Source organism: Caloenas nicobarica, chromosome 5 (genome assembly GCF_036013445.1).
Source record: "Caloenas nicobarica isolate bCalNic1 chromosome 5, bCalNic1.hap1, whole genome shotgun sequence".
Lineage (NCBI taxonomy): Eukaryota > Metazoa > Chordata > Aves > Columbiformes > Columbidae > Caloenas > Caloenas nicobarica.
The window spans coordinates 40,170,185-40,192,612 of NC_088249.1; the positions used below are offsets into that span (position 1 = coordinate 40,170,185).

At 44.5% G+C, this 22,428-nt stretch overlaps 1 protein-coding gene across 3 annotated transcripts in view; it reads right to left on the reverse strand.

The window, feature by feature from the left end:
• Positions 1-299: 299 nt before the first annotated feature.
• The window catches only part of TYRO3 (TYRO3 protein tyrosine kinase), a 41,492-nt gene continuing 19,363 nt past the window's right edge, over positions 300-22,428 (reverse strand). For all 3 annotated transcript variants that reach the window (XM_065635588.1, XM_065635587.1, XM_065635589.1), the window contains 13 exons: positions 21,290-21,467; positions 20,664-20,806; positions 19,216-19,360; positions 14,831-14,960; positions 13,902-14,002; positions 12,714-12,809; positions 10,412-10,492; positions 8,604-8,696; positions 7,735-7,856; positions 7,323-7,432; positions 5,702-5,861; positions 4,197-4,333; positions 300-1,360 (listed from right to left, as the gene is read on the reverse strand). In XM_065635588.1, the coding sequence (XP_065491660.1) occupies positions 985-1,360; positions 4,197-4,333; positions 5,702-5,861; positions 7,323-7,432; positions 7,735-7,856; positions 8,604-8,696; positions 10,412-10,492; positions 12,714-12,809; positions 13,902-14,002; positions 14,831-14,960; positions 19,216-19,360; positions 20,664-20,806; positions 21,290-21,467 (1,872 nt within the window). In that variant the 3' untranslated portion in view covers positions 300-984. The remainder of the gene's footprint in view (positions 1,361-4,196; positions 4,334-5,701; positions 5,862-7,322; positions 7,433-7,734; positions 7,857-8,603; positions 8,697-10,411; positions 10,493-12,713; positions 12,810-13,901; positions 14,003-14,830; positions 14,961-19,215; positions 19,361-20,663; positions 20,807-21,289; positions 21,468-22,428) is intronic.

Sequence of the window (22,428 nt, forward strand, 5' to 3'; positions counted from 1 at the left end):
TAAATACATCCTATTTTAAAGCAAATGCTGAATCCTGCTCCCACTGAAACTGAAGCAAGTCTGCCATTCTGTATCTGAGCTGTCTCCTTCCTCTCCTGGAGGGCAGAACTTAACATTAATTAGCACTGCTTCCCCATACTGCTGTTAAGTCCTCTTTACACTGTTTCCTTTCCATCCTTTTGAAATTGGATTCTGTCCTCACATATGCCAGCTGCTGTCCTTCCCTTCACATTTTAATGCCAGCTGCAAGTCTAGTCAGGTCTGAACTGGGATCAAACAGAAGAAAAAGAAAAACAAAGAAGAGAAATGCTGGATTTTAATTTTTTTCTAATTTTCATTGCTCATCAAAACGTCTGAAACTCTTAAAAGAGCCCCAGACTGAGGAAGCAGCAAGTGTCACCGCATGAAATAAGCCAGATGTTTGAATTCAGTGCTGGGTAGAAGCCGATCTGCGGATCAGTTTGAGAACCACTGAGGTAGGCAACAAGTCTAGGCAGTACTGCTGAGTGAACACAAGGGGAATTTTGCCCTCTTGTCCTGAATGACAGTGTGAATACCCACTAGTGTTTTCAGAGGTACCAGTCCCGAAGTCACGCAGCCAGGATCGAAGACAACATCTACACAAGAGCGAGCACTGACTGAACAGAAGGTGCATTCAGGTCTGCTCCAGCAGTCAGCGACAAGGAGCAGAGCACAGACTCTGACTTCCCACCTTAGCTTTGAACTCCTTTCAGCAGGGTGCCATCAACCTGTAACCCTACTGCCCCACTCCTCCAAATCCAATGAGTTGTTGGGGCTGCGGTCCTTCTAAGCTGTCTGCCACTGCAGCCCACACAGGTGGTGAAAGCTACAAAAGCTGCTCAAGAGCTCTGGCCTGTGCTGCTCAAAGCCATTCCAGACCCCACCTAAGAGCCCCAGGTAATACGGCACCGTGGCTGCACACATCCTGTCCCAGGGAAGCAGAGTGTCACTGCGATGTACAGGCTAACAACTTTTCTCTCCTTCTGTCTCCAGCTCATACAGAAGGCTTTTGTCCTCCCCTTCCTGCCCATCTGGATGCCTTTCACCCTCGGCATCATCTCCAAGGCACAAGGGGCTCATGATGTAGCGATAGTCACTTGTGACAGCAGCAGCTGCCCCAGCAAGAGTCTCTTCACTGTCCATGTTTCCAAAGGAGGCGTGCAGGGCAGGGTCACTCGCAGACACCTCTTTGTCCTTCCCAATGTTGACATAGAGAGGATCTTGACTGGAAGAGAGTGTGGACATCCTCCCCCGAATCATTTCCAGCTGGGACCGGAGCAGTCCAAAGCTGGGGCGTAGCTTGGGCTCGGGATGCCAACATCTGCACATGAGATCATAGCTGCAAAACAGAGAGGGACAAGAGCACTGAGAAGCGCAGCAGCCACCCCCTGCACCTCCAAACAGGGGCTCTGTGCAGTACAGCTTAAAAAGCACAGACAATTTGCCCAAAACCTATTGCCTCTGGCCTTGCACAGGTGACAGCATGTGCACAGCCATTACAGATCTAACTCCTTATTCCTTCCCATTTTCAAAAGCATTCTCACGTTGGTCAAAATAATTTTTTAGGCAGTACCAAAAAACCCAAAAGCTCTGTCAAAGGATGCTGTAGTTCTTGGTTAAAGCCTCATTCCACTGTCTCTGGAGAGCTATAATAGGACCGTGAGTGTGACACCACTTTGTAATGGCTTTTGAATTTACTCATAAAAAACATTCGACAACCCCTGTTGTGGCTGAAGCCATTCCTCCAAATTCTAGCTCAAGAGCAGATAAAGCACAGGAAGAAAAACAGAGATCCAACTGTGGGACTTGCAAGTTATAATGTTTCCAGAATATTCTTTTTTTGCAGCATGTTAACTCGGCACTCCCGGCATAACAGAGGTGTGCTGCTGTCCCTGCCTGACAGGTTGCCGGTGTGATGGGGAAAAGGGACAGTGGGTTTGTTTTGAAGTGCTGTGGAGGAAGGACAACACCTTCACTGCTGGAAGAGGGATGCTGAAGCAGCCTTTCTGCTACAAAGGCACCACCCCTATGCGAAGTTCACGTTCAGTCCCATGACCAGCCTCAGGCCCTGTCCTGCAGCATTTCTCCTGTGGTCAAACTACCTCAGCTTTGGTTGCCCGAGGGCCGCTGAGAGGGGACATTGCTGTCTTGGATGGCCTGTGATCGGGCAAGGGGTGAGGAGCTCTGCTCCCCTGCAGCCTGCGCTGGCTGGGCTCTTGCCGGCCAGGCCGCTCGCCCCAGCCCTCTGGGCCACAGCCATTGTCCCCCTCCTCCTCTTTGTGCATCACCCACAAGACTGGCAGCTGCATTCCTATGGTGTTATTGTTGCCAGTTCTGCAGGGAACAGGAACAAAGCACAGTACTGGCACTGAAAAACATCGCAGACAAACGAACCTCAGTTAAACTCGTAAATGGAAAAAAATCTGATATGGCCTTTACCAGGAAATAGAGCATTTCATGACAGCTTTTATTTTACTTTTTGTGTCCCTTGCTTGCTATCAGCTTTACGAGACTGTTTTTCATCTCATGCTAGTTCTAGAGAAAGCTTATATGGCTCAGTTGTCCTGATCCTGATTTATGTCCCTCACCAACACAAGAAATAACTCAATACTCTAGATACAATAAAAACTTCCTATTCTGTGGCACTAAATTAAATAATTTCTTTTACCCTTGCTGGCAAAGAGCAGAAATTCATTTGAAAGAAAGGTAGAAAACTACTGGCTGTACTGAATCAGCCCAAAAGTCCGTTTGCCCCAGCACCCTGCCTCTCACAGTGGCCAGTAACAGATGCTTGGGGAAAGCACATAAGCTGAGGATGAGCATGTAGTGAGGTCCTTCTGGTATATTCTCTCAGGTCTCAATAACCTGCAGCTCAGGGTCCTCTTGAAATGAAGGTTGTAGCTTTTTAGTAGTTTTTGATGGAGTTTTCTTCAATGCACAGCAGCTTTTTGAATCTCTTCTCTACTTCAGGCATCTATAACCTCCTGTGGCCATAAGCTCTACAACTTGGAACCAAAGCTGCTCACAGCAGTCAAGATGCAGACATATAATGAATTTAAGCAGTGGTATAACGATGTTTTCATTTAAACTCAGGAACAGGTAAAATGAACTGCTGAGAAGATATAAGTGTACAGCTTTAATAACAAGAGTACAGATTATTCCCTATGTGGAAAAAAAGCCTGGAGAAAGGAAATCACAGGAAATAATCCACCATGAGAGCAGGAGGGAAGAGGGAGGAAAGAGGACTTCATGTTGTTCATTTTACACACAAGAAATGGCTTGAAAAGGCCACTAAAGTCAGTGTTCATAGTTATGCCTTGCTTTGGGTACGACGAAACAAGAGACTTGGTTGGGCACTTAAGTGAACTGATTTCACCTTGTCCAGATTAGGCAAGCTTTTACCCTGGGAGAAGTTATCGTGACACTCCCTGGGGGACCTCAGCACCATGTGGGGACTCCAGGAAACGCCAGCCACCACCCATGGAGCAAACATTTCACGTAACCTGCTGGCCAAGAATGGTCTGTTGGTCACAGGACTAAGGCAGGAACACAGGTTGCAACATGTGGCTACCTGCTCCCCTGTGGGCTACCCAAGTCCTTCCTGCAAGTCTGAAAATGTCTGAAACCAGTATCTGAAAAATTGTCACAGTTTTGTTTCTACCTGTAACTTAAGGTGGGACACTGATCTACAGAACCTTAGATCCTGCGATCTGCCCTCTTCTCTTTCATCCTCCTATTTCTGTGAGGGTAGTAGATCCAGTTTGGAAAGATACATGCAGGCCATTGCCTCTGCAATCCAGTTTCCTCATAGTCTTGATTGCTTCTCTATTCAGCCTTTAGGCTGTGCCATGAAACTCATGTCTTTTCTCAGATGCTGGCCTGAAAGGTAGGGAGCAGGGAGTTTCTGGAAACACAACTATAGTTTCCACAAAGCCAAGCACTGCTAAGTTTGACACTGCTCAAACCCTTAGCCACTCATGTAGCTACCACAGGTTCCAGGGAGCTGTGCCAACAGAGAGTGTCTGGTAGCTAACCCAGAGACTTTTTAGCGAATGCCTCTGTGTATTGGAAAGTGGATAGATTCAGATCAGCATCCCAGCCAGCTGCCCTTGTTTCCTTCCAGCAAGCCAAATTTCTCAAGGAATCACTTGTAAGCAGGGCGAGGAAGTACTCACACATCTTCCAGGCACTCTGGTGGCTGCTTCAGCCTGTTCCCACTGATGAGGTAGTTGTAAATTTCTGCATTCTCAATGCCAGCATAAGGAGTTTGCCCTCGGGTCACAATCTCCCACATGGTCACTCCAAATGCCCACTGAAAGGGGAACAGAACATAGAACAAGTGAACAGACAGTTCCCTGCTTGCTGGACTGGGGTTTCAGCATGGTCGGACTGTGCCGACCCTCCAAGCCTGGGGTAGTGTCACGTGAGCAGCTGTGGTGAAAGGACTCTAGCTAGAAAACAAAGAAATGACCTGGCTGATGCTGACACATCATCTTGGGAGACAGCTGGAGGCCCTGCTTAGCCCCATCCTGCAGTGGAACAGGGGAAAATTTAGGAGCTACTGCTGTCCTCCACCTGCAGACCTCTGCCAAGCATCTCCTACTCATGATTCTTTAAGGCATGCAGTATCAGTTTTGTGGTTCCCAGCTACATGAAGGTTTTGGTTTGGGGCTTACAAATGAGTTGCTTAATTCATGAGGCAATATTCTGCATTACTGGAAATGTACAGGCACAAATGAAAGCAGAGTTTAGCCAATAGCAGGGCAAGGAACAAACCACTTATGGCTCACATTCATTTGTGCTCTGCACTGCAACAGTCACACTTGTACATTTAAATCTAAACTGCAAGGTTTGCTAGATGCAAAAAACTATGATTTTCATAAGCAAAACCTTGCCCCGTGTCTATTGTAAAGTGGCTGAACTAATGATCACCAATCACTAACCACTGTCTACAGTGGCTGCAGCAAATCACTGGGCAACACAGCAGCCGAATTAGATGGCGGTGTTAGTGATCTCTTCAGGGACACTGTGACATGGATACCTGGGAAGGCATTCCACAGGCCTGAAGGATAAAACTAGTGTGAAACCAGATCAGAAGGCAGCAAGGAAGAGGGGACAAGGTATCCAAAGGAAAAAACAAACAAAGGAAAAGGAAACAAAAATTTCAGGTGAACGGGTTTAGCCTCACCCTCCAAGAATGAAGTCATGGGGAGGAGTGTCTAAGCACATATTCAGTCTACAAAGTTTCACCAATGCCTCCTGTAGGATGGAATACCATTGCTGGACTTGTACGTGAGTGTGTGGCTTATGTGCATTTCAAATGTCACCTTCAGACTGTTATTCAGAAGAGAAAGGAAAAAGAGTAAGAAAGAAGAGACTGAATAAACTGAGAGGAAAAGGAGAAGAAGGGGAAGCTGAAGGAGGGGATGGAGATAGGCAGTGAAGAAAGACCAATAGACAAGAGTAAAAGGGTTCATGTCTTCTGCCACGAACTACTCATACACATCTCTAGGCTTGAGTTCTGAAAGCATCCAAGGTAGAGGTGGCACTGCCCCTCAAACACAAGGCAAACTCCCTTTCCCATCACCAGGGCCTTTTACCACCCTCAGCGCACACAGAAGGATTCCTGCACTTCAGCAGGAATACAGGTGGTCCCCAAATGCACCAGAGCAAAACTCACCACATCACTGTGTGTTGTGTACAGATTATCCGCCAGACTTTCCAGAGCGAGCCACTTCACTGGCAGCTTGGAAGCACAGCCCTGACGGTAGTAGTCTCCACTGTAGATTTTCTTAGAAAGCCCAAAGTCTGCAACACTCACGTTCATGTTCTCATCCAACCTAAGGGAAAGTTTTAATGACTGAGAAAAGCATTTACTGGCTACCTCAGGCAAAAAAAGAGGTATGTCCCTGTCTGGCCAGCAGACTGAGCTATACAGTTCACCAAGTATTGCCCAGAAGGATAATGACTTCATCTACTTGATGACCAATGTGAAATAGTTTAGTGGTCTCAAATCAGCTCCTTGAGACTAACAGGGAGATAATTAGGACTCGGGAAGTAAAGAAATGGCCGTGCTCAGATGGTCTACTCTGTCAGACAAAGTGAACTCAGCTACAGAAAGTATCTTCTGAGATTAACAGAGGACATCTGTGGTGTTCATTGCTACCACTAAGGCCTACACCCTGTACAGGCAATCAGAAAACACAGCTGCTTGCCTAGACTGCCTATTACAACTGGTCAAACTAGATCTGCATGATCTTCTCTCCAGGCCTGGTTAATGATCTCAATTGCTGTCACCCACTTAAACCAAGACACGTTGGTAGTGCAAGTAAAGCCCACAAAGACTTCATGCTCCCAGGTCTCATAAAGGACTCCCTGCTTTTCCCAGAAGACATGATGAAATAGACATTCAGCTTCCTCTGAAGGAAGTCTGTATTTTTTAAAATGCTTAAAAATAGGAAATCAGTACGCACTTGTCATAAATGTCAAAGCAGGCTAACCCATCATTTTTCGTTATGACTACCAGGCTCCTGTCTGTACATCTGGACATTCAAATGCCTTTGGAAATCTGTGTCTTATTGCAGATTTTACCAGTTGTCGTGGTTTTGTTCTGAGGCAGAGTTCTGTCTGCCAGAATGGGTTGTTCCTTGCTCCATTCTCAGGGAAGAAGCAGAGAGGACAAAAAAGGACTTTTTCTCCCTTCAAAGCAGGCAAAGCAGCTTAGGGACAAGAACAGCAATGTGGGATCATACAGTGTGTTCACCATGCAATTATTTCTAAAGGCATTCTCCACATAAGCCATTCTTCACAAGTTTTCAGGGAAATTCTACATTTCTTATATTGTGATCATCAAGTTCTCAAAATAGATACACGAAATACAGATTTCAGGCTACAATGGAAGTTCCTTTCTCCTAACACAGCCAAACCCATTCTCTCCTGTTGGTTACATTATATTGCGGAACAAATAGCCCATGCTGACACACAGCCATTAGAGTGACTAATTACAAACATACATTGTAATCAACTCTATGAAAATACATGTGCAGACCAACGATGGAAAAGTTCCTTATAAACAGGGTCGATTTGGAAGCTCAGTGGGACATTAGGAGTTGCTCCCTGCTGCCAGCACCGCCACCACACTACCCCACCCACGCAGCCATGGCTCCCCTGTGCCTCACTTAAATGCAAAGACCAGCATCCTCAGACACAACCCCTCCCCTCTTCTGTCACGCCAAAGGCTTCTCATCCCTCTCTCACACACTCTGGTCCTTCTTTTCTCTAAAAACTCATGTGTCACTTACATACAGTTCCGAGCTGCAAGGTCCCTGTGTATGAAATTTTTTGAGCTCAAATACTCCATCCCGCTGGCGATGTCAATCATGAACTTGAGGAGCGTCTGAACAGGCAAGTTCTGAAAGAAATAACAGTTTAAGTTCTGTTCCTGGAAACTTTCAAGCATATATGGCAACACTGCAAGATTTGCTGCTAGATCACTGAGCAGGGATGGGGGATATAGGGAGGGGATGGAATGAAGGAGTTGGTCCTCAACATGCATGGAATGAAATACTTCAACATTACATCCCACAACTTCCTCTGGTATCAAAATCTGGTCATCTGCCAATGCCTTTGGGAGACCAACCCTGAAATGATCCAAGTACATTCTCTGAAAGTCCATATCCTCCCAAAAGTAATTTCACAGTAAAACAGACTTACAAAAGGGTTCTCCCCAATCCGTGACATCAGCAGAAAAGCATGAAGATCTCCATGCTTCATGAAGGGCAGGATCACCATGGGAATTGGGAGACGGCCCTTGGGACGGCTCCGTAGACTGACTCCTAAGGAGGACACGCACAGCAAAGGGGTTTTAGCAAACAGATCAGTCCCAAGGGGAATGTTACTGCTTGCTGTGCCTTTCTCTTACAAATTTGGAGGAGATGTGTAGTTTTGGTGCGTTGGTTCCATGCTCCAAGCTCCTTTGTACAGTGTCATGCCAGAAGGTGTTAAGATATCTCTAACCCTGTTTATTTCAGCAGCAGGACTAAGTGCCCAGTGGCTCTCAGCTCTCCTTGCAGGACTGGCTATAAATGTTTCTAGGATCACTCCAGACCAGACAGCCCCAAAGCCCCACGTCTGCAGAGCAACCTCCACATTCTGAAAACTGCCCATGTTCCATAGTGCCCACCCATGAATGTCTTGCTTCTTACCCAGTATTTCGGAAAGGCACAATCTCCCTCCCCTCTACTTGCCTACCAACCCACCTGTCCACATTCCACAGCAGTTCAGACATTTCTCAGCCAGACAGACTCTCTCTGTAGTATTTGCAAGAACCAAAGAAATGGCTTAAATAAGAGATGCTCATTGCCAGTGTGTGAGGGCAAGCGTTGTGAGCACTTACACACACTGCAGCTCCCTCTAGGCCTAGGAAGGAGCAATGCTGATACATGCAAGGACTCCAGGCAGCACAGAGGTGGCTGCACTGGCAGTGCTGTTGGACCACAGTGGGGGTGAGGACGTGAGGCTGTGTGGGACTGTGCATGACCAGGAGGTGCTCTGTGGCACCATGAGCAGCAGTGCTGGCTTACCAATCAGTTTAGTGACATGCGGGTGGTCAAACTCCTTCATACATGCAGCCTCTCGCAGGAACTCCTCAATGTCAGTCGAGGTGAAGATGTCCGCTGGGAAAAAAAGTGACTGTAAGTTTTCCTCCTTTGTGGGTGGCTCCAAGGTACTTTACAGATAATGATCATCAGAAGCTTGCTCTTTGTGGCACAGCACATCCTCTCAGACCTACAGCTACATGAGCCAGTCTACAGCAAAGCAGAGCCTGACGCTTTCTCTGGGGCTGGGCGGCAGTAAGCACACATCAGGGACATCTGGTAAATTGATTCTTGGCAGAGTAAAGACCTCCTGATTAGCAGCTTTCTTCTTAGGAACAACTTGCCATAGAAGTCATGGAAAACATATGTGTGTTAAAGATGTAAGACTTAATTAGCTAAAAGGACCTAAACTACAACATCGGGGAGAGGAAACGTCACACAAAATTAAAGAAAATCTTGAAACTGAGAAGATAGCCTGGAGCCCCTGGCTGGCACAGTGGACTCCAAGTCAAGTCTGATGAGGGTGGCACAAAAGATCAACTACTTTTATGTCTGTCAGCATGATTGAGTCTTCTAAGGTATTAGAGCTAAGATTTCTTAAATAACCACACTATTGGAGAACTTGGACCAAATTCAGCAGTGACATCAGCATAAATTTGCAATAAATTATTTCTCACTGCTATTACTTCAGGTTCATGGAAGTGTATCAACATAATCAAGAATTAGCCCAATGGACTACTTCCCCCACTGCTGCTGCTGAATTTAGCGGGAGTCCTCCAGTCCTGCTGCAAGATGAGACTTAGACCCGTGAGGGAGCATTCACATTATCTGCTTTAGGTAAGTAATTTAAACATGAATCAGAAGACAAAAGCAGGTTCCCTTTTTACAGTCAATGGAGAAAGGAAGGTGCCCCTGGAGGGTGACAGAGTTCCCAAGTTAGATGCCTGAAGGTAGACAATCCGACTTACACAAAACAGCTTGCAAACTGATTAGATTTATTGTTGAAATTGGAGAAAATTATGGAACTTACACTAATGTTAGTACAAACCGGTATTCTGTGGCAGCCAAACTCCAGAGATAAGCAAATGTGACTCTGCTTTAAGTCAATCAGTTTTTGCCTTACAGGCAACACCAGTGAAATAACATAGGTTAACATATATCTATCTATATACACACACACATATCTGCACATGCTTGATTTGGCTTATACCTATTAATTGCTTTTCTTGTTACAGACTTCTGCCTGATTAATGTGTTAGTTGTCCTTGTTATGTACACCCACCAAATGACAAATCGGAAGGGAGTTAGACTACTTGCTCGAATACGCCTGATGGAGATGAGTTAGCTGTCGCTGCATTCAGCCCAAACACTCTTCTGTTTATCTAGGATATATGCTTGGAGGAATACAGTCTTTCACTGCTGAATTACTAGGGCAAAGCAGACCTGTCTGAGCTGTCTATGCCACATGATGTAGTGCTGTGTTGAATCAAGAAACTGAATGAGATCCTCTATACATAGACACTGTAGCTATGACTTGGTTTTGGTTGCACTCACCACGTGCTAGGTGCTGTACAAGCAACTAAGGTGGTACAGATCCTTACCTGAAGAGCTTCCACTACAAAAAGACTGACGCGAAAAGGATGGGAGACAACATGGGTAGAGTGGCTGAGTGGGAAGCTCAGAGAGGAGTAAAGGGTGACAGGGGATGTTTGCTGGAGAAAATAACAGATAGCGTTTTATCTTTCCAAGCTCTCATCTCTTTAAGTACTTCAGGTAGCCCTGCTCCCACTTACCTTTCAGCATCTTCACTGCCACTTTCTGGAAAGAGCCATCATCTAGCTTCAGAAGTGCCTCTCGAACTGACCCAAACTCCCCTGTGAAATGACCAGAGCAGGCAGTGAGGAAACAGCTTCTTGTGAAGAAAGTATGATTCACAGCAGGTTCACTCCAGGGGTCACTGACAAAAAAAGCTGAATAACCATAAGAAATGCAGCTACTGGCTTCATTTTTCATTCTGCAAGTTCCAGCCAGCAGCTTTCAGCATTTTTCTGCCTAGAAGAGGCAGCACTACCAGTAGACAGGGGCTACTGTGCTGGCAGTCCAGAAGGCAAAGGAAAACAAGAGGGAAAGAAAGCAATCCTCTACCAGACTGACCATGCAGAGTCAGAGTACGAGCTGGGATCCCAGGCAGACATTTCTGGGGAAGCCACATGAGGGATGAGGCTGAGAGAGGCTCTGGTCAGAGAGGAGGCTGTTAGCTGTTAGTGAGTGGATGGGTTGGCTGAAGAAGCTCTCAGGGCTGACACCCACCAGAGCTGAGTAACAGTGCGGGGACTCAACCATTTAAGACGGAATCAGGCCTTATCTCTCAAAACTCAGGGAATGGCTTCTATGAAATCACAGCTGACCAGACAAAACATAGAAGCCTACTTGTGTGTGTGTGATATGCTAATTCATGGGAGGAAGCGTTTACCCTGCTGTGCTCTCTAAGGGAGATAAGAGGAAATGCAACTGGCCAAACCCTCTTCAAATTATCTTAGCCTGAAGTGGTTTTATACCACAGTATAACAGCCTCTTTGCATTAGATCTGGCTCTAGATTTCCTCTCCCTATTTTTGTAACTGCTTAACTCACCCCAAATGCATTGGTATGAGGAACTCAAAATGAACAGTAGATCTGACCACAAAAGAGAAAAATGGGAAGGAGCAAAGGCATTTTGTGCTGCTTCTGTATTATGGAGCTGTTGCTCAGCTGCAGAGTCAGCAGAGCCCAAGATAATATAGTCATGCCATCTTATAACCTGTGTGCTGAGTGTAGGGTTGGGGGAATGGGGTTGACAACACCAAACCAGATCCTGCCAGCTACCATCCTCGCACCCAGGGGCCCCACTGCAGCCCATTTCCAGTTTTTTACGTGTCATGGGGACAGCTCAGAAGGGTTGAAGCCAGGATCCCAGAAACTGCCCAAGAGCTGACACTCACAAACAGCTGACACAGCTGTTTAATTACTTAGCATTGTTAAAGCCCTCTGAGATCTCTTCTGCAGGAAGGTCATCCTCCTGCTCTGAACGAAATGCATTTGTTCTGGGAGGGATGGAGGGGAAGAACGTTCCCAGTGGGAAAGGGTCAAAAAAATTGCAATAGAACTAGTCTTATAAAGAAAAAGGAAGCCAAACACTTGAGCTTCCTTTTGCTTATGACCCCTGAATTATGCTCCTCTCTTAGTTACAGGCTTTATTATTATATGTTTTCACTTAATTCAAGAGATCCCCTTCGGCCTGAGAAGTAGGAAGGATGACTCAATGGTTAGCACACTGGCCTGCCATTTGGGAAATTAAATTCAAAACCATCTTTTCGCACAGAGTTTCTGGGGCAATCTTTTAGCTAAAGTTAAGTGAGAAGCACCCTCACCTTTACTGGTGCCATCCCTCCTGACCTGAAATCCTCAGAGAAATGTTAGGAGCACCTGTGTGGGAGATCCAGTGGGAGATCCACATCAGAAGAGCTCCTAAGGACCTACCTGAACTAACGAGGATAAATGTCAGTAAAATTCAGTACCTGTTCCAAATGTGCCTCTAGAAAAGTCCAAACTCAAATCTGGAGTCGAGCCACCCCAGATGTTGAGAATTAACTGAATTAACTTCTTTTTTTTTTGAAGGGTTGGAGTGTTTGAAGTAGATCATATCTGTCTCTGCATTGTCTCAGTTAAATACTTAACATATGCTTATGTAAATGGAAGGAATTCTATAGCACCACTTTGTTACTAGAAAGAGAAGTTGGATTGAATATTCCTTTATTTAAATGTCTGAAAAAAATTCACACACCAGTGAATCAATAGTACTTTGGAAACCTGAGCATAGACTGCAGTGCATAACTCTGTAGAGCCATATTATAGGAAAGGCTTAGCAAATATCCTCTTAGTTATGCTAAACCTTTGAAACGTTTTATGCCAGCAGAAGGGAAAGTTCCATTTAAATTGCCATCCACAAGCAGAAAGAGAGAAAACACGCTGCTCATAATTGCATTTCCCTGTTCAACAGTAAAGATAACACAACTGGGACTTTCAGTGTAAAGCCTTGTTGAGTTTTTGTTCTTACCCTTGCCCAGCATTCTTCCCAAAGTGAACTGCTGTTCCTGGATTAGAACATCTTTGAGTTTTGTCTTCAGCTCATCACTGATCCCTACACTCTCCACTGGAAAAAACAAAAACCAAACCAAAACAAAAAACAAACCAAAACAAAAAACAAATAGAGAGTCAAATAAGGGATACTTAAATATTCTTTCACAACACCAAGAATCACATTTTCCAATCTTAATCTCAAATCCAATTTCCATACTGTAAACAGGGAAACCTGAAGAAGATAGAGGTCCCTTCCATGTCTTCTAGCCTCACCACAGACAAGAGGACAATAACTTTCAACCACAAGAAAATGTACCAACAGTATTGAAAGGGACAGGGTATGATAACACCGCCCTTAAACACACCAAGAGCAACAGAAATACAGAATTATTGTAGATAATGCTGAGAAGACAAAATCCAATCAGAAGGGACAGACAATAGTTCATACAGCTTCATGTAAGTTGATAGAGCTGCACCAGTTTTCAATGACTGGCTCTCAGACTATTTTAAGTACAGTAGAAGTCTCACAGTACCTGGCCGAGAGGGTAATACAATGTCCAAGAGTTTATGGTCACTAGATTTAATGGAGAGGCCTCGAAACCGAGGGGAGCAAAGTCAAAGATAGCTGGAGCACCACCCAAACCCAGCCATGCAGTGCTGCTCCAGAGAGCCATGCCCCTGCTGAACCAGAAGACAGAAATGGATCATCTTAACGCTGGCCACTCGTGGGGCTCAGTCTCCTGTTGGAGATGTTACTAATTCCTGGCCTCCCAACATCGAACAATTGGTTCATGCTTGTAGCACAGCTCAGTACACTGAGTTTAAAGCATACTGCTAATATTGCTAAGCCATATTTATCTCACTGTTGCATAACATTACAGTTGAAGGAGTCCCTGTAGTGTGAAACTGGGCCAGGGGAGTGGCAAATTTATGCCTTGCACTAATACACACAGTGACTGCAGCTGTAATTAACAAGTGCTACGTAACTGGTATGGCAACTGCAGTTCTGGCCTTTCACCTCTGCCACCCACAGTGTCTAAGCCTACCTGTACCTTAGCCCATGTCCTTAATCCAAAAACATCAGTTTCAGGGAAGATTAAGAGGGAGCATAGTACATGCATGAACACAGCTTCTCAGGCATAATCACTCAGGTCATTTTACTTACGTGTTGCTTCAATGAGCTCTGGGCCTTCCCTGTTGAAAGACCTGGCAGCTCTGAAGTGGACTGCTGGATCCCCTCTGCCAACCACACTGCCAAAGGCATGGCTAGAAGGTAGAAAAGACACACAGGGCCATGATTACATGGGCTATTTGCTTCTAAAAGGGCGTGCTGAACAGGATGGACGATTTCTCCTGCCTTGGCATATAAATACTACAGACTGTTTTGTTAAAGAGGGTGTAGCTGGAGAGGAGGAAGGACGGGTGCTGATGCACCTAGAGGGGGTTGGAGCCTTCTGAAAGAGGGGAATGACTTGTCCTGAGTGCCTGGGAGAAGCTACAGGTTGGGGCAGGTTGCAAAGAATCACATAAACAGAGATGCTGCTGTGAGAGGGAGGTCTGGGAGATTCTGAAAAGAATAAGAAACTTGCTTGCAGCAGGTAGCAATATATAGCCAAGGGTCAGAGGTGATGGAAAGGAGACTTTCACAGGGATACAGAGGGTTCTGGGCAGTCAGGAAGTTACAAGCAGCTGCTAGACTGAAAACCAGCATGGGAGAAAGGGCCCGGCCCACAGGAACACAGAAAATTATTCACCTGTGGGTCTTTTCTCTTTGAATCTCTTAAGCAGCAGTGCCGAGAACTTATACAACCACCTCGATCTAGTTTATATTTCCATATTCTAATAAAACTCAGATATTGACATAACATTTTTTTTCTACTAGATTTTTTGTGTTCTCCTTTTGAAGAAAAGGTAAAGCACTTTCCTTCTACTCTCTAATACAGGCTTGCCCATGAAATTGTGAAAAACAGTTATCCAAAGAAAGTGCCAAAAGTAATCAAGATACAATGCTTTTTGAAAAACAATTGAGTCAGAAATCACACTGGAGGAGAAAGCAATGATCTCTCTAACTGGCACAAGGAGAACCTCCCTTACCCAAAACGAGTCTCCTTTCTTCTTTTTCGAAGGAGAATAAGAGCCAGGGCAACAGCGGTGACCAGAGCTGTGAGAATGCCCAGTGCCACAGGAACCCAGGATGTCCCATAAGGAGGTTGTCTCTGGCCACCTAGATGATGGAGAAAACACCAGTCAGGAAATAGAAAACTGTCAAAGGTAAACAGACCACACTGGGATATTTCTTCTTTTTGCTTTCAAATGGAAGAGCCATGCTGCTGGATCTGGTGTACACAGTGGATAATTGTACACTGGAATTTGGCATAATCAGCTACTCAGTCATCAGAAAAACAAGCTGTTTCACACAGCAAACACAGAGCAGATGTGTCCAGTTATCAGAAGCTATTCTTAGTTTTGAGCCTCAAGAAAGTCAAAGGTGCTGCTCCAGATTATACTACTTTACACAAGCTCACGATCTGGGGTGCTTTAAACTGGAGCCTCAAGACAAAAAGGTTGCTTAATATGAGCGTTTTCTGTGCAGGTTTCACTTTGTCCTGCTTGAGGCAACCAGCAGAACTTTGACCAGGCTACACAGTGCTGCCTACATGCCGACCTGATAGCATTTTGAAAGACAACAGAGAAAGACAATTGCCTCATGGCAATCTGCTTGAAAACATTTACATTACCCCCTCATCCCTCTCACAGGGAGAAGCACCCTGTGGGACTTAGTATTGGCTGTAACTTCCCAGTGTTGTTGGTTCGTTTTAACTTTTCAATGTCTCTCTACTAAAAAAAAGAGGTGAATTTTAAAAAACACCCTGCGAGACAAGCAATAAGTTAGCCAGCATGCAGGTTCCAATTCCTGTCTAATAGTTGCTCCCAGAATATGTATACTTTGGACTACAAACTGTCTACAGAAGAAATGGAGATGATGCCAATCTGATTAACCTGCCAGAGAGGAAGATAAGCAATATGGTGATGAATAAAAGAGTATTATCTATACTTGGCAAACAGCAGATAAATTAATCCAGTTCCCTGAGAGATTTCTTCTCCAAATACAATTACTAAAGCTTAAATGTGAACTTGAATGGGTTTATTAAAATCTAGGATAGCCCTCATACCTCCAAATTGTTTAAGAGCAAACAAGAACAGGTAACAGGTCCCCCTAAGCACTTCCTTCATCTTCATGCTCCCCTGCTCACCTTCAGCAGTTGACTGTGCTTTACCAGAAGTTAAGGAAGATTCCTCTTTGATGGTGCAAATAATCCTGTTATATGTCATGAGAGTATAAGTAAGCCTGCCCTTAAAAGAGATGTTAGGTTAATTGGCTGAGATTTGGATGAACCTCTGCACAGACGTATGTGAAAAGGAGTCAGACACCCTTACTGGCAGAGCCCTGGCAGGTAAAAGAAGGCTTCTAAGGCTTGAATACTAGTTACTTTGTTGAGCTTTATCATTCAAGTTTTTAAAGAAACAATAGTCTAATAAACAGACAGAGCTTTAGGAAAGAGAATTCTGGACCATTGAAGAAGCAGACTGGTACTTCTCCACTTGAAACAATTATCAGAGCTTTAGCACCTATTTTCTTATCTCCTTCTGTGACTCACATATTCTTTTCCCACCCAGAAGGCTTTAGAGGCTCTGCGTTTTATGATACTCCCTCCTGCTGCACCTTTTGACCTGGCCTTCAAGGCTGCTTATGAGGAGGGAGAGGGATCAGAAACAGAAGTGGAATGAAAATAAAATGAAAGGTAACTACAACCCACTCCACAATTGCCAAGCCAATCACTTGGGCTGCTCCTGCCAAACAATCAGGGCAGAAACAATTAACAGCACTGATGTAAAAGGTCCTTTCCGATAGTTACCGATAAGGTTTCCTTCTCCCTAGGGTGAGGCAAACCTCTCTCAGTCTATTTTTCTAGTCTCTGTCTGCTAGCCAGCCTGGTGAGACAGCAGGGATTTCGGTCACCTTCTGGGGGCTGTCTCCAAAAGGAGAATGGATCAAAACAAACCAAAATTATTCTCCCTTTTCCGAAACTACTAGGAATGACGGGTCCATCCCACAGTTTATAACAAATAGGTCAGAAATAGGAATTAACATTGAAATTTACTGCTTCTCCTCCTCCTCCTCTGCTCCACAGAGCATTGCTTCCCACTCGTGCCACTGAGCTAGAGAGGATGGCTGCAGTGCAAGTGAAGACCGGGTTGCCTCTCCTCCCCCAGCTCTTTCTCTCTCCCATCTCCTGTACCCCGCTTTTCCAACTGGCATAGGCCTTAACACTGCACAAGGCAGAGGGAAGACAGTACTATCCGATGAGCTTAAATGAGTATTTAGGAGTAGTTGATGATGAGAGAACCCCTTTTATTTGTGTAGCAGGTTTTATATCAAAAAGGTATGCAAAGAATGTAATCCAAGAGTCTTCTCCTGCATAAGATCACAAAGATTATAGATAGGAAAAAGCTATTACAACAGTCTGTTCCCCCTCTGCAATGAAAGAGCGAGGTTTCTACTGAGAATGTTTCTGAAAATATTAAAACCATCTTTGTTAATAGTGCACAAGATCTCTGCATAAGCAGGGTGGAGCTCCCACCAGCTTTGCTGTGATGACAAATACAACTTAGAAGTTTATATAAGCTTAGTCATCCTTACTGCCGCACTAGGAGCTGGTCAGAAACCACCCCTGGCATTTGTCACATAAAGTAACCAGTGCCAGTTTGCTATTTTAGGAAAGGAAGCGACTTATATTTTCTACCAGGCTTGAAACAAAACTGCAGTCTTTCTGCAGCTCTGATGTTCAAGGCTTGTCAGTGTTTCCACAGTGAACCTTTATTTCCAGTCTGTTATGCTTGTGAAGAAGTATGTGTGCTTTCAGACAGCATTTGGCCAAAACAAGCACCGCTCCTGATGCTACTTTTTTGAAGTGGTTTGTAAATAAAAACAAGCAAACATGTTGTGCTTTCAGGATTATCCCATTCCAGCTCCCTGTAAAATGTAAACCCTATACATTCCCTGGGGCTTCTTGCCAGTGCTGGCCATTCTCCAAAGTGATCTTCTAGTGTTTTCAGGTACTCTTGTCTGTATTTGGATACCACAGAAAATAACTGAGCAAAAAACAGGAGAAAAAAATTGATGGAGCAAACACTCAACCTCCAGTAGAGTCAGCTCTGGACCCCTGCACCCCTTCACTCTGCTCTAAATAATTTGAGGGCTTTGATCCCACAGTGCCTGCGTGCTCACACGTAACCATCAGTACTGACTTCATCACAAGAACCGGGTTCCAAAGGGCCTTTCTGAGTAACATGCACATTAAAACCAGCATTAGATGCACTACTGCAAGTAAGGCTACAGGTCTCTCCTGGTTACTCTGCCTCTGTCCCCCACCCCCTGCTTGCCTGGGAAGCCCACTCTAGGTTCCCCCTGCCATTCCTAAGTGCGGAGGGATCAGGAGGGATCAATGTTCATGTGATTCCTCAAAAGACGCATGGGTCAGGCAGAAAGCAGCAGCAGATGGGTCAGCACCAGAGATTAGAGATTGCTGTCCCATCCTTCCATGTGCACTGGGAGCAAAACCTCAGGAGATTGTGGTATTTTTGCACGATCACACCTCACTGACTTCAATCCATATTTTTATGCTGAACATCTTCCTCTTAGTTGTTTTACAGTTTCCTTCACAAGCAGCATTCTTCTCTCGCTTCCACCCATCTCCTCATATAACACCCTACCCTGCTGCATGGCCTGACTCCCACTTCCCAGTCACTGTGAAATACAAGCAGCGAGCAAAGCAGCGCAGTTGAGCCTAAATGCCCTTTAGCGTGAGGAATGCACTCCATACACGCATGTTCTTTGTTCTCAAGAAACCTTTCCATGTGGTCCAGATTGCATGGTACAGCTTCTGTACTATCATCTCCTCTTCTACTCATAGCTCTGCTTTTCCATGGAGAGAGCTAAACTGGTTTAATATAAACACATTCAGTAAAATCATTACAAAACTCCATGTGACCATGGTTTAAATCAGGCTCAACTGAAACTAGTCAGGAATGACTTCAAATTATATCAAAGAAGAGAATCTATGTTAGAGGAGTTCTCTGTCACATGTACTCTTGTAAATGTGTGTGGCTTAAGCCTAAATGAAGGACTTCAAACTTTCATTTGCACCTTTTCCATTGTGTTTCCTCTTGCCCTGCTCTGCACTAAGCACAGAAAAAGCCCATTAAAGAAGACACTGTAGTGGCCAGAAGCTGTTTTGTTTATACCAGCTCTTTAAATATTATTTATTTTCTACTCTGCTTGATGAAGTGTGCTGTTGTATAAAGCCACGTGGCTCAGTCAGCTGTAAGCACTGAAAGCAGAAGAGTCAGAGAGAAACAGCAGTCCCAGCACTTGTAACTTTTTTCCCAAAACTGAAGGGACAGCTGTGGACACTCACCCATGACCTCCCGGGCTTCAAGCAGGAAAAGGTCACTCCAGGGCCCGCACCCTGCAGAGTTCAGCACACACACCCTGATGATCAGGTCTTTGAGAGGATTCCACGTGGTGAGATTAGCTTTGGTATCCTGCACAATCATCTCCCCCTGAGAGCAAACGGCAACAAAATGTAAGCTTTCTTAAAAGGAATCTAGTCTAAGATTTCACTTTTCAAACAACACCAAAACATTGCTGTGTACTTCACTGGTTCTATAAAAAGGGTTGGGAGTTGAGACTTCGGGGTCCTAGTCTCAGTTTGGCTGTCATCTTGGGTTTCTCTTCTCAAAAACTGCTAATAGCTTCCCAGGGCATGGGGAAGATGTGAGGTTTAATGTTTTCTTCCTTTGAGGTCCTTCCATGAAAGTTGCCATAGATTTTTTTTTTCTGCTATTAAAAGATACACCTCCTTCTTGTAGTTTAAACACAAAGATGTGCTAACATACTGCAAAGCATCTGACAGTTTTAATCCAGGGGAGGAGTCTGTCTGTTTCAGCTTGTTGACCAAATTCCAAATGGCTTCTGAATTTAATGGCAAGTTTCACTTAGGATGGCAAGGCCAACATATTTTCAGCAATTTTGTGGATCTTCTTCACACACATCATCTGCAGTAAACCCATGAAGATTTGGCTGTCACCACTGACACAATGTAAGTTCAATAGGAACTCAAGATATTGTCATTCAAAGGCAATGACGCTGACCTAGTACAAAATGGGTCATGCAAAAAAGGAAATAAGTCTTTTCCATCTACCTGTCTATTATTACAGGCTTGTTCACCATTAATAAGCACCAGCTAAACACATATTAAGAAGTGAGAAACCATAAGAAATGCTCTGAACTTCAAAGGCAGATAGATACCTGGGAAAGGTCAATGCTGAATAACAAATGAAAGGCGTTCTACCCTGACAGGGTCCTTTCAACTCCCTACATATTGTAAATGAAATTAAAGAATCCGCAGCCTCCTTTCTGTATTTAAAGTATAACTCATTCACTTGTTAAATGCACTTTTGGCGCTAGGATTTGAAAAGCCGAGTCCCAGTCACAGGAGAGAAAAAGCCCAAATCCTGCACTATCTGAGCTGCTCTTGGGACAGCACTGGAAAGAGGCAGAGACAAACTGAATTCTTTCTGTGTTGTCCTTGTTGTACAAGCAATGGCAGAGAACTTGTCTGTCCGCTGACATTCAAGTGAAGGAATTCTGAATAAACCAGGAAGGGAGAAATGGGCCTAAATCTTGAGGCCAAATGCAGAAGAGTTGTGGCAAAGCGGAATTGATCCCCTTACACAAAAGCAATGCCAGCAATCTAGTCCCCTGGTATGGATAAGGAATGAGGGACCCTAACGCCTAGAAAATTTAATATGAGCATTTTCCAACTCTGTGCCAAATGGCTCAGCTCCCTTCTCAATCTGTTACCTGAGTTACATTATCTTGAATCCATTCCAGCCTGTATCCCAGGACATTTTCTTTAAGCACGTCTGGAGCCACACCTTCCCACTCCAAAATCAGACCAGGATCTCTTTGGATAACATGGATATTTTGTGGGGTGCTGCTTGGAGCTGAAAGCAGAGAACAGAACACAATCACTCTGTGCAGGAAAATAAAGCACTATCCATACTAAAAATGGCTCAAGAGACCCTCTTTCCTTATATCAGCCAGAAGGGAGAGTGTAAAGGGAGAGAAGAACTTCTGCAAGCCACCAGCACTATGTTTGCTTCAAGTGCAGAAGATAAGGTGGGTCAATGTCTCTTGTCTCTTTGCGAGACCCCAAGAATCTCAGAGAGCCAATGGGACATATGCCCAGCATGCAGAAGCTCATGGCTGGATCAGCTTGTCTATCACACATCGTTGCTGTTAACCACATTTGACTGCATATTATTATTTTATCTTAGGTATTAGGAGGGCCTTAGAGTGGACAAGCAATCTGACAGTATCACATTTCCTGCATCTCAGAATTAGCAAGGAGAAGTTCAATGAAGTTCATCATCGTCTCTTTTTCAGATTCAGAACTGCTTTCCTGTTCTCGTCTGCTGTTTGCTTACCAAGCTCCAGCGTCTGGAAATAAACCCTGTCAGTGAACGGGGAGCTGCCCATCTCATTGCTGCACTTCACACGAACGCTGTAGTTGGTGGAATGCTTCAGGCCTTGCACAACGTAAGCAAAGGGGGGCACTGGGGTGACTTCAGTGGAGACATCCTGGCCGTCTGTTGACTCAGCTACCTGTGCCAAGGGTGAAATGGAGAAGACTGTTACCCTAAGCCTTATGACTAACAGGTCCAGAGGGATAAGAGTTCATTTAATGGTTAGTTTAGGAATGTGTAAGAATAGATATGGTACCAGTGCTGTTTATAATACTGAAAAAGGAGTTGTCAAACTAGGAATCATGAGCCATGTCTTAATTTGGTTTAAGTGACATCACTCTCCTAACTCTGGCAGTACAACAATTTTCCACCAGCTGAAAATTCGGTTCCACATTTTAAAACATTTTCTTACCTATGTTATAAATTCTACAGTTGATTATTATTTCCTTTAAAAAACACCAAATGTGCATGTTGCTTTGAGTGCTAGCAGCTAGCTTCTGAGGCTTGTCTAAAGTTGGGCAATGAGAACTGGTAGATCAACTTCCCTGTTGCCCAGTGTCACCTTTTTCTCAACTCCTTTTTCAGAAGTTTGCATATTTTCAGTTTTGTAGTGGATTAAAGACATGGCAGACACTGGTGGCTTGGTTCAACTAAACTGTTTCAAATTAAACTGAAAAGAAACTTTTTACCACTCCTGCAACTGTTTCCCCCTCACTCCCCGAATCTGAACTTCTAAGCAACACAGATGTTAATTTAAATCTGATATCACTGTGTGCTTTTAATGAAAAGACAGATTCAATGTTCCTGCTTTTGTACTGACAATAGCAGAAATCACTGCATAGCACCCAGGCTCAGCCTATCTTTCTTCTGAAGTGCATATCAAATAGCAAAGCTGGGAGTACTGACAAAAGTAAAACACTCATGTGGACTCTGTATTCTTTATATAGCAGTCTTTCTCCCTTTCTCCCTGCCCTTCTGCTCATTCTCATGCACACTTTTGGCTGATTTATTTGATTAATAAAAAGGAACGATCTCGAGCTTCCTTAATAGAAAAGCATACTGTTGTCATTATCAGTGTCATCCAAAGCAGGCAAAAAACA